This window comes from Apodemus sylvaticus, chromosome 2 (assembly GCF_947179515.1).
Source record: "Apodemus sylvaticus chromosome 2, mApoSyl1.1, whole genome shotgun sequence".
Lineage (NCBI taxonomy): Eukaryota > Metazoa > Chordata > Mammalia > Rodentia > Muridae > Apodemus > Apodemus sylvaticus.
The window spans coordinates 46,124,950-46,137,708 of record NC_067473.1 but is presented as its reverse complement, the minus strand read 5'-3'; the positions used below and the strand labels follow the sequence as shown (position 1 = coordinate 46,137,708).

The following is a 12,759-nucleotide window of genomic DNA, read 5'->3' as shown; positions in this document are numbered from 1 at the left end:
CGCGATGCAGGCTTTGTACTTGCTCCAAAGCCATTCATGTGCCTAAATTTAAGCCCTTGATAAAAATGTTTACCAAGGTCAGGATGCCGCCAAACTAGAGACCTGGTTCCTCATGGGGTTCTTCTGTTAATCCATTGCAGGCATGGCTTTGCAGACAGCTGCCAGTGTCCCCCAGTAGGCGTGTGATCCTGCGGTACCTTAGTTATTTTACTCGCAGCAGCTATTTTCTGGGGCTATCAGATGCTAACTTGAAATTTGTAGAGAAAACTAATTACAGTACCCTGATCTGCAGCCACGTAGCTGAAGTTCCAGAGATGTCATTTAACTTGGCTTGACTCATGCCCATGCCCGTCCAACTGCTCCCCCCCTTGCTTGTCTCCCTTCATTGTTATTCTTACAGGGGCTGTTGTGGTCTTCCCGTCTCAGTTTTTGTTAGGAGCTGGAATTTGTTCTATCGGAACCAGAGTTATAGGTGAACCAGTGTTCACTGTCACGTCGGGCTTTTAAGTATGCTTTTAGAATCAAACTCACGTCCTCTTGCTTGCGCAACCAAGCATGTTACTACTGAACCTTCCTCCCCTTGGTCCTGTTTGCCTTAAAAACAAAGCAAAAACTAAATATAATCAATTGGTGTGCCCTTCGCTAGGGAAGACGTTCCCAGCATTTCTCAGTTGCCTGTAGTTGGTCATCCGGGCTGAGGCCTCATGAGTGCCCCTTCCCTGCCACGTTAGCATGCTCATTGGTATGGCCCTTGTTCCGGTCATGTTTAGGCATGTTTGGTGAGACTTTATGTCTGTAGCTACTGAGGTTTCTGGAGATAAAGAAAAAAAACCTCATGGCAAACTTCCTTTCCCTCTGACTTCTATAATCTTTCCGCCTTATCTTCTGCAATAATACCTGAGCCATGCAAGCCATGTTATATTTACTTAGGAACACACACCTACATACACACACACACACACACACACACCACCACCACCACCACCACCAATTAAAGAATTAACAAGTTATTTTTTAAAAATACATTATTTATAAAAAGAAACCCTAGAGTATTAAAAGTATTAAACTTGTAACAGCTTAGCATCTCCATTTTGTTCCTAAAACAACTGACATTTCCTTAGACTGGTATCAGTGGTTTGTAACAGTTGGTTACAACAGTGGCTATAACAATGATAACAATGTAACACATTTGTGTTAGTGATGTGTGTTTATATATCCAGAAGCTTAAATTGACTTTAAATTACATACCTGGACTTCTTGAGTAACTGTTTCTTTTGTCTGTTGCTCAAACAGTGCTTACCTCCTGGGCAGATTCCTTGATCAGACAGTAGCCTGCTTCTCATTTTGTAAATCAGGGTTCCTTCATTACACTTTATTATTCCCTTTGTCTTTATAACAGAAATTCTTTAGTGGTTTTAAGTTCTGTTTCATTCTGACATGGAAGGTTTTCATGATATTGCTAAAAGCTTTGTCCTTAGTAATGTGGTTTGCCTTATTCTTCAAAAGCCTTCCTGTTTTCAGTTAAGTACCTTGCTCTGACAGCAGTAATTTAGAAACCAACCCTCTCCCTGTTTATTATATAGTGAAAATTATTAGTTTTCTTTGTTTGTTGTTTTTACATTTATTTATTTAGTTATCTTTCTATTTATTTATTTATTTATTTATTTATTTATTTATTTATTTATTTTGTGTGTGGTGGTCTGGTGGTATATGTCACATGTGTGCAGGTCAGAGGACAGCTTTTAGGCACTGTTCTCAACTGCCATGTATACCCAGGGATCAAACTCAGGTCACAAAGCTTGTTGGCAGGTATATTGACCTACTGTGCCATCTCCTAGGCCCACATTTGCTTGCCTTTAAAGAACTACATTCTTAGAAGAATTTCTGGGAAGCTGTCTTTCATTTCTGGTTTTGATGACCCCCTGCATCTTCTATTTTTTAGTCTTCAGATTCTACAGGAATGTGACTGTTTTCTTCCGTAATTCCTGTTATTTATATTTCCTAGCGTATTGTTCCCTGCTACTCAGAATTGATCCCAGAATGTCTCAGCTGGATGGTGTAGGCCTGCTGGACATACCTCCTCTCGCAGTAGGGATGGGGCCTGATGGAGACTTTCATCCCTAGTCCATCCTCTCTGTGTTGTGGGGAAGATTATTTAGACATGGGTTGAAGCCAATAGAAAGTCTTTATTAGCTGGGTCGTGACTACATTGGGTGGGTGTTCAGGATCCCAATGTAGCTCTGAGCCTTACTCAGGGTGAGTTTTTAACACACACACACACACACACACACACACACACACTCTGCGTTCTAGGTTAGCATACTTCAGTTAACAAGAATAATCATCCAGAAGGGGAACTACAGAAACCAAAAGGCAAGGTTAATATATTTAGAGGCTTTCCCAGGACTATGGGCTTTGACAAATTAGGTATGTTTTATTTTTGACAAGCAGCACGGTCTGTGTGCTGAGCTCTGCAACTTTAATGGTACTTCCATCATGGAGTCAGTTGTGCTAAGTTCCTGGGACCTGTTCAGATCTGGGGCCTTGTTAGAGCAGTTTCTGTTCCAAGTAGAGCCTGTGCGACATCAGGATGTCTTCAGGAAAACACAGCCCCCTTGCGTTGCTTTCTTCTCTCCTGCTGTAGTATGGAAACGTTTTCTATGTAAGATCTTAAAAGAAGTCTTCTCTAAAGTAGTTGATTCGGTATAGTCCTTTTAAAAATCTATTATTTATGGTGGATGTGTGAATAAGCACATGCGTTCTATGCTGTGCATATGGAGGTCAAACGACAGCTTGCCAGAGTTGGTTCTTTGCTTCCACCATGTCTGTTCTGGTGTCCAAACTCAGATCTTCATGTTGGTGTCAAGAGCTTTTATCTTCTTGAGAAATCCTGCCGACCCCCAAAATAAAGTTTTAAGTGTGTGTGTGTGTGTGTGTGTGTGTGTGTATTACACAGCTTGTATAGGTGTGTGTGTGTGTGCTCCCGAGGACATCAGGTGTCCTCTTCTTGCTCTCGGCTCCCTGAGAGTGGGGCTCTCAGTAGTGCATCTGGAACTCATCATTTCTCCGCTGGGCTCCCCCTAGCACCAGGGATACAGACGTATGTGGCCTCACCGGCTTTTCATGGAGGTGCTGAGACTTAAACCGAGGACCCCATTCACACTTAACAACCAAGCATCTCCTTATCTTTCTCAACGTCACTTTAGAAGGACTCAGCTAGCACTGCCTTTAGTAAGTACTGAGAACACACAACACGCTCTCAGTTCCTCATTCAGAACAAAAGGCTTGTATCTCCAAATTCGATGCTGTGTTTATTATTCCGGGCTTTACATTTTGACACCCGTATATATTACATTGTTTTTACTCAGACTGTTTTGCATTGGTCTAAACTTCTGAAATATGAAATTACCCTTTGCTTAAAATGGAATCGAACAACAACAACAAAAAAAGGAACACCGAAATAGCCCACAGACTCCACATAGGAAGATCGGAAAGCATTACAAGTCATTGGGGAGTGATTTTGTAGTTGGACATAGACACGGGTATTGGGGTTTGATCCTCGTGGATCATGATTTGTTTCAGGAAAAGGGAGACAGCAGTTATCAGCATGGGCGTGAATCCAGGGGGACGGCTGGAGGGAATCAGGCCAGGTTAGGCCTTTTATGTTTAATTTTAAAAATCTGTGTGTGTGCGCCCGCACCGGCGTTTGTGTGGTATATACGCAGAAGCACCTGTCTTCATGGGAAGGTTAGAGCAGTATTTTGGGTCTTTCTGTATTGCTCTGACACTTACTGCCTTGAGACGGGATTTCCTACTGAGCCGAGAGCTTACTAGTTGAGCTGGGTTGGCTGCCTGATGAGCTCTTGGGATCAGTCTGTCTGCCCACCACTCCAGTGCTGGGATTACAGGGACATGCATGCCCTTTCATGAGGGTGCTGGGGATTTAAACCGAGGTCCTGTGCTGTCAGAGCAAGTTCTCTACCCTTTCTGCCATCTCACCACACCGCAAGAATCACTGTCCCAGCAGGGCTGCACTACATGCTCAAATGATCCAGCCAATAAATGAAGACAGCCCATATAAATGCTGTCAGCTGAGACGTGTATTATTCAGTGCCCGGCATTTCGACTAGAAGCTGCTCACGTGACTACCCTCTATGTTACCTTTCCCCAAGTTGCGGACACTCACACAAGTATTCAAGAATGATGACATTCATGCACCACAGGCACAGTTCTGGAAAGGGTGGGTGCTCGCCTCAGATCAGGTGTCCGACGACAACAGTGTCAGCCTTGCCGGTAGGCTTTCCAAGGGGGTCAGGGCTTTTATGTTAATTGTTTTTTGCACAGGAACATTGTAATGCTCCTGTGGAACATGCAGGAGTTAGTGGAGACAAGTTGATTCTAGCTAGCTCTCCGGCTGAGTTGACTTGGATTATCCACATGGATCATAATGTTCAGAGGTAAAATTCGAAGGGCAGAAAGATGATTGACTGTCTCTTCAATGTATATGTGTGTATGTATGTGCAATATATATATATAAACTAATATAAACTCTTCAATAGGAGAGATTTTACTTTTTTATTTTTATTTTTGAATAGGCAAACGTACTTGCATTTGGATAATCAACTCTTTAGAGAGCAGGTGTTGCTGTTGTTTGTGAATGTAACATTCATTATTTTACCAAGGTACTTTTTCTGAGGAATAAATACGAATGGAGCCCTGTGCCTCTCTGAGGAGCCAGCCATGTTGGCATGCTAAGAGCCTATGGCCTGCCATCCACATTGCAAGATATTTTATTCTTCCAGTATTGCAGCTCATCGGTTTGTGTTGTTGACAGAGGCAAAGAAGTCTTTAAAAAGTAGCGAGAAAGCATATAGCTAACCTGAAGGGCTTCCCAGAGGCTCAGAGGGCACGGGCTCTTTTTTTTTTTTTTTAAGGTGTGTGTGTATAGGTGTGTGTGTGTGTGTGTGTGTGTGTGTGTGTGTGTGTGTGTGTGTGCATGCGCGTGCACGCTGCACGCGCGTTCTTTTTGAACATAGACATTACACTCCTTTGGTTCATTTGTTCACACTGCATCATTCAGAAGTGGGTCTGACAGACTGCATATTTTGTGGGGTTTCTGCTTATTTTTGCACTGATTCTAGGGAACTTGCTCCAGGGTACCAATCCTACTCAAGCTATGTTTAAAATGGTCCCTCCCCTCCCCTGCCCCATGGTTGTGATTCTTTGTATCATTTGTGAAATCTGAATGATCCACATGTGTTTCATATTTTGTACCTCACTTTAAGTTAGTTTAAGACAGTGCGGGGTGGTTGTTTTTTTGTTTTTTTCCGCTAAGGCAGAGAACTGAGGTCTGCTCCAGGTGTGAGTCAGCCCCTTCCTCTCCAATAGTCCTGTTTTCAGATGGAACACTTTGCCTTGGTGTTAGCAGGGCAGATCTCTAAATAATCTATAGAGGTTGGATTTGGTGGTGGTGGTGGTGATTTTGTTTGTTTGCATGCCATAGGCCTTCATGTCAAACAACCAGGATACCTGGCTCCTAGTTTTCTTTTTCTAGCTCTGCAGATAATGTTCATGTGCTTCCTTCCTGCTCTCTGTTAGACAGGAGAGGGAGTCATCGATCTGTGTGGATGTTTCTAACGGCATCTATCAGTGGAGGGTTTCTCTGGAGGCTAACATGGGTCACACTGCCTTCCGGGCAAATGTTTAGCGGTCATTCTATGGCCATTTTTACTAAGTAACTAAAGTACAATTTATAGACCTCAGGATTTGTTTTAAATAAAAGATAGTGCTAAGCAACCTTCAGCCTCTGCCAGCGTTCACTTTTGTTCCATTCGCGTGGAGTTTGGGTGGAGAATCAGTGAAGACATTAGTGGCTTATATAGTTCGGGTAGGTGTCTGTTAGCAAGGCCTTGAGCTCTCTCTCTCTCTCTCTCTCTCTCTCTCTCTCTCTCTCTTTCTCTCTCTCTGGTGAATGTACTTAGAAATAACTAAGGGAGGAGCATGTGTTAGGCACTGCAGATGTTTAACAGATGCTCTCTAATTAACTTCCCGACTTTGCTTTTCATCACTACAGAACTCAAATAGGAATGTTGTTGCAGAAATTTTTTCCTGTATCCATTTTTTTTTTAAAAAAAAAATATTCTTTGATGTAATTTGAAATGTTTTCACCGTCCTGTTCAGTGACTCTCTTGGTAAGTGTTTAGAAAGTGCAGCACTCCGTGTCTATTCTTCGCCGTCTCTTGCAGACTCACGGATGAGGCGCGGCGGCTCATCGCTGAACTGGGAAGTTCGTCCATCACCAGTCTTGGTTTCCGAGATAACTGGGTCTTCTGTGGAGGGAAGGGCATTAAGACAAAGAGCCCCTTCGAGCAGGTTAGTGTCGGGGCTGTTCCTAGCTAACGGACGAGAATAAACTAGTGACACTTTCTCATATAGTGTTCTTGTGCTAGTTATTTGAAAAATTAGACTAAGCTGATATTGACTATGCCCAGGTAGTTTTTTAATATAAGTTCTTAGTAAGTAACTAAAATAATGATAACTTTTTAAAAAAAAAAGCTTCACAATTACTTAAAAAATGATTTCCCTCTTATACACCAATGCGTTATCATACTCAGACCTTTTAAAGAACTCTAGTTATTAAGGATTCCAGTTTTGACCTTTGCCATATAGCCCCCTGCCCCCCCCCCCCCCCCCCCCCCCCCCCCCCCCCCGCTCCCCCAAGGCTCATCCATTTAACATCTTGAGTCTTAAATGTTACGTGGCCTCATTGTTGACGTGTTAGTTACTGTAACGAGAGCGGGTAGGTTGCGTTACTCTATGTTAGCGGATCACAAACACTTGTTATAATGCCATGTGTTGTCACTGTGTTCCCTCAGCACATAAAGAACAATAAGGACACGAACAAGTATGAAGGATGGCCTGAGGTGGTAGAGATGGAAGGATGCATCCCCCAGAAGCAGGACTGACGGGAAGGAACGGGAGGCGAGGAGGAACGCACTTTGACTCTGCAGGAGAGCTGTCAAGCAGCTGCTCTGTGTACATATTTCAGTAGCATGTGGCCGTCCACCGTGTGCATGAGCAAGACCGTCTCTGTCGATTCCAGGATTATTTATTGCTAACAGAAATGGCTACCTTTGTAAATAGTCCTCTTTGAGCCAGTCACTCAACTCTCTGTAAGCACATTTCCCCAGAAGTACAATGTGTAGACAAAAGTGGCAATAATGTATTAATTCTAAAAACATATCCAATGGGTAACCAGGCAGGTTGTATAGGACATATTTATCCTGGTTGCTTTGAAACCCCATCATGGAATAATGTGACTTTTATTGAGATGTTGTTTGTATACGTGTCTCTGTATAAATAAATATCTGGCATGTGATGACAGTACCCTTTACAGAAAAGAGATTTTCGGCTGATTGTATGTGTACTGTCACCTTATAGTCTGTCTCCTGTTGTATCTTTTCACAGTCTTTATTTTTTTTTTCCTTCCAAAGAAATCCAGAAATAAAATGTTTCACATGAAAATTTATGTCAGATTTGTGAAAAGCACAACAGTTTTTTTCTTCTTGTTGTTGTTTTTGTAATATCAGTGAAGATGAACATTAAATCAGGGCTCATTTTCTCAGTTCTGTGTTAGCAGTGTGACTTCTGTGATTTTGTATAAGCTACGTAGAGTGAGCCTAGGGATGGAATTCCACAGAACTGCGGGACCGGGCTGAGTCCCCTCCTCAGCCTAATCAAGTCTTTCGAGACAACTGGGTCAGTACATTTAAGTAATATAGGCATTCATCTGCTTTCTTACCTTCATTGACCACATGGTTTTAGAATAGGAATATTTTAATATCATAGCTTTGATTTGTAGTCCAGGAAATTTTGTTATTTATTTCTACCTTTGTGACAGCAACTGTTGCCTAAATGTGTAGCAAAATACTTGAAAAGTCCTGATTAATATTTTTTAGGGCACTAGATACCTATTGTACGTGACACACAATCCTCATGTACAGAATCACTTTAAGTGCAACATAAACAATTGAGACATCATGCTGCCCTTCGTGGGATAAGGCAACACGTAAAAATTGAACCTAAAATTTAGGTGGTTTGTATAAAACATCTAAAAGCAGTATTTGCTATTTTGTTAAAAGCTAAAAGCAAGTCAGATATTTCTTGACTATTACTGACCTTGTGGTACTGTTTCTTTCCACAAATTGAATGTAGTTTGTAAGGAGATACATCTTTTGTGTTCAGAAAAGTTTTGTAAACTTTTTAGAGTTCTGGTGCTTCTCTACTAACTCACATCCAGCATGTATGTTTTAGCTTTTTTTTTTTTTTTAAACAGTTCTGGGGATTGGAAAATAAATATTATAGGGTTGTTTTGTTTTTTAAATAGTGAATATAAGTACTCTTGGTTTGACATTGTGAATTTTTTATTTTTCCTTTTTTGTATTTGACAAAGCACTACACCTGTAGAACATCCCATGAAATCCTTCCAATTTTTTTTTTTTTTTTGTACATCTTAACATGTAAGAAATGAGGTTTTTGCCATTCAACATAGTAATGTCCTATCATCTGGATATATTTGAACATGTATAGAAGTTAAGTTGCTTGATAACAGGCTATCCTTCTGAGAGATGGGTTTTCCATTTGTATAAACTGGTGGGAGGGATAAGACTGGTTCTGTAACTGCTGCGGTACAGTGGGTTTTTTTTGCCTGGATTCTGTCTTGTATTGGTTACACCGGCTTAACTCTGGAAGCAATAATCGACTGTTTTAATGTTCACATCAGCCTTAGAAGTGGAACAATGCTTATTAAATGTTGAGAATGAGTTTTCTTTATTAAAATCAAAACTCTTTAACACTGACGTGTAGTAGCTGCAGTGATGTGCGAGGTCTACAGATGCACTTCTGCTTTGTTAAAACAGCAAAAGGAAGGCGACGGAGGTGGATTTGTGGGAAATATGACAAATAAAGAGAACCTTTCTAGTCTTCATTTTCATTTGGCTAATGGTAAATTCATTGTACCTTATGTTTTGTTAGCCTCCTTTCCCCGTGCATTTTAAGTTAAAAGAGAAATAGACTGTGCTCAGTGAGCAAAGCAGTTCACATTGGAAATGTATTTTGGTATCTTTTCAAGCCAGTATGAGAAGGGGACATGCTTGTTGAACGGGTAAAAAGATTGGCCACCCAACCGATTCCTTCCACCTCTTTAAATACCTTTAAATGTGTATCTGTAGAAGCCACAAATGGATTTCCTCATTTCTAAAGCATTTCTAAGGTTGTTTTTCCTGTCCTTACCAGAATGGCTTTTCTACCATAAATTTGGTTTTTTTGATTATCACAAGCCAGTGATCAGTTAACCCTTACCTCCAAAATCACTTAGTTCTTCTCTTCCTGCTCCTTCATTCTTGAAACTCTTGGCATCAATCAAATCAAGGGCTAGATGGAATGAAAAACTGGCAGCTACATTTGTAACTTGCCGATTCTAAGCCAAAAGGAGCCAGTCAGTGAACTGGATAGCAATCTCCTTAACTAGTGAAATGCAGCAACACTTGAGGCCACCCGTGATCTCCAACGTCCCGACTTTCGCATTCTGTCTCATTCATTACTTGGAGTAGCAGAACCTCGTCACATGCAGAATTCAAGATTTCATGTCTCGTACGTGGTCACCATTTAAAATCTGATAAACAGGGCTCCACTTGCCTTGGATTGCCTTTGCAAAGGAGGAATCTTGAGTGGGAATTTCAAAACTATTATTATTGTTGTTGTTATCGTTTCCTTTAGTTCTAAGCACATTTCCCAAGATCTGTTAACCACCATTCAATGCATTCCTGCTTACCTAGGACACTGGTACCAACTGTTTGGATATGACCTGATAGGAACAAACTCAACCTGGGGACAAGTGATTTTCCTGCTAAGTCCTGCTTTTCTGCATTGCCAATGGAATAAGATGGCCCATTGCATGTCTACTGCTAAACAGAAATAAATGTTACCTTCTGTAGAGATGTCATTCCAAGCAGGAGAGACTTAATACCCCTGAGACTCAGGTTTTAAACTAAGAGTTCAGTGTGAATCTCAATGCCTCACTTAAGTGAGTCTTACACCTAAGGGTCAAGTTTTACAGTTTATGTGTTTATGCATGGTGACATTAATACAGAAATATGAATATTTTTCAATTTCAGCTACAAAACTACTGTCCTCATGTTTGGTTCTGTGTATTGGGTACCTGGTTAGAGACCTGCATTCCTTGACAAGGACAGAAATGAGCAAGAATTTTTTGAGAGTTCAGTTCTGAGCTTTGGAAAGATTTAATCATATTAAACATTGTCATCTGAACATGTTCAGTTCATGGACAAGCCAGTAGTCGCTGGTGCCTATAAGTTGGGAAGTCCAAGAATGCAGAGGAGGAGGTTCAGTTGGTGAGTTTTCTTAGTTGTGAGGAATAAGATCTATGGAGGGTGCCCTGCCCCGAGAAGTTTCCTGCTCGTTAGCAGTTAGCTGTGAGTTACTGGATAAGTGACTGGGCTTGTTCCTAGACTCCTACAGAGATCTGGAACTCAGGCCAGAATAAGACTGAAAGCTAACAGAACTGTCCTTTGTATATTTTGCAAAATACTGTAAAATCCCTTTATAGAAACATTCTGGAGTAGGTTCCTGTGGTTCTAGAGTCCAAAGCATATTGGATATGGATACACTGACACAGGTATTGCCACAACTAGAATTGTGAGAAATTGTTTCTACATTTTGTCAATAAAGTTTAAGTTTGAGAAATAATAGGTTATTTTAAGAGAGGAAAAAGTCTTCAAGTTGGCAAAAAGGAAGGATCTCTCAAAATAATGAAATTTATCTTTGTGAAATTATCCTCTACTTATTTAAATAGATGATAGGTCAGAGACCATGTATCTACTCCATGGAGTTCAGTTTTCTCATTTTGCTGTCTTACTGTCTGCAATTCTTATAGTGGAGAGCTTGAGAGGAGCAAATATTACTATCTCAGGAGTTTACGACATGAAGATTGTAGTATGTAGGACTAGGGAGGAGTAGAGGTCATGTACGGGGGTGGGGAGGGGAAGGAGATCATTGATTTAATTTCTGTGTCCCCTTTGCCTGCCTGAGAGTTTAAGTCATATTGCAATATGGGAGTAAAATAAAAGGCTCATTGGGGACACAGGTTTACTTTAGCTTATTTTCGGAGACCCAGAACTAGGTAGATATAGATTATGACCACAGCTGTTAGGCTGTTACTAAGATGTTTCTTGGCAGCTGTGGAAGTCAGACAATCCCTGTGCTAGAACTGGCCCTTTAAAAGGAATAGGCGGACTTTACCCCACTGCAATTGCTTCTAGTTCTTACAAGTCAGATGAAGGATTCCCCATACTTTGCTCATTAAAGCAGCCCTATTTAGAATAGCCAGAAGCTGGAAAAAACCCAGGCATCCCTCAATGAAAGAATGGATGCAAAAAATGTGGTATATCTACACGATGGAGTACTATTCAGCCATTAGAAACAATGAATTCATGAAATTCTTAGACAAATGGATGGAGCTGGAGAACATCATACTAAGTGAGGTAACCCAGTCTCAAAAGATCAATCATGGTATGCACTCACTAATAAGTGGATATTAGCCTAGAAAATTGGAATACCCAAAACATAATCCACACATCAAATGAGGTACAAGAAGAACAGAGGAGTGGCCCCTGGTTCTGGAAAGACTCAGTGTAGCAGTATAGGGCAAAACCAGAACAGGGAAGTGGGAAGGAGTGAATGGGAGAAAATGGGGAGGGAAGGGGGCTTATGTGACTTTCGGGGAGTGGGGGGGGGCAGAAAAGGGGAAATCATTTGAAATGTAAATAAAAATATATCGAATAAAAAAACACACATAAGAATCTTTAGTTTGTGTGGACGTCATCCACATTTACTGTTATCGTCTCTTTGTAACACTTAAAAGGGTTTCTTTTGAAAGCCTTTAACCTGGTGCAAACCCCCACCTCTGGTAGTTTTTCCTTGTGTGTGAAGATAAACCATAACAAATGACAAAAGTTACCTATCTGGGTAAAAGAATACCTTGTGCAGCAATTGGCTATAAGGACGTTGGTAAAGGGATATTTTTATTTTATTCTGACTTGAATTATTTTATTTACTCAGATCATTTCTTCTTGGAAGATGGAGAGATTCTTGGGTAATCAACTGTGAGCCCTGTTGCGATGTAAAATAGAGGCCATTTTCAATCACTTTGAGCTCCTTAACCGAGTTTATATAACCAAACAATGAGACATCTGTAATTTAGGCTTGCAGAGCCCTCAAAGTTCTCATGGTGTAAACCTAGCACTGAGGATTTTGATGCACAGGAGATGCACAGGGAGAGGACTGTGACTGGGAGGGCACAGACGTTGCAACGGGTCCATCCTGTGTGAGCGTGGCTGGGTACTTGAAGCAAGTTACTATACTTACTTCCCTCATCTGGGAAATGGGACTATAGTAATGGTAACTAATTTATGGAATTGTTACGGAGATTATTCACATATATTTATTTATACATATATATTCGTACACACATATGTATGAATGAAATTTATTTTGCCAGCAAATGCTATCAAGGCGTTTGCTAAAGTGATGCTTGCCTTCAAAGGAAATGAGTCTCCCATCTCTCTGTGGTATACCACTATGTCGTCCCCTTTCATGCTGTGACACAACTCTGCTCACGCATCACACTTGTGGCACAGTGAAATTGAAATTAAAACGAGGATCAGTACAACTTAGTTCTTA

The 12,759-nt window shown here is 41.0% G+C and overlaps 1 protein-coding gene across 5 annotated transcripts in view; it reads left to right on the top strand.

Annotated features, from left to right (window-relative positions):
* Fam3c (FAM3 metabolism regulating signaling molecule C) overlaps positions 1-8,992 on the top strand; it is a 51,702-nt gene extending 42,710 nt beyond the window's left edge. For all 5 annotated transcript variants that reach the window (XM_052173297.1, XM_052173298.1, XM_052173300.1 and 2 more), the window contains 2 exons: positions 6,246-6,372; positions 6,876-8,992. In XM_052173297.1, coding sequence (XP_052029257.1) covers positions 6,246-6,372; positions 6,876-6,965 — 217 coding nt within the window. In that variant the 3' untranslated portion in view covers positions 6,966-8,992. The remainder of the gene's footprint in view (positions 1-6,245; positions 6,373-6,875) is intronic.
* The last annotated feature ends 3,767 nt before the right edge of the window (positions 8,993-12,759 follow it).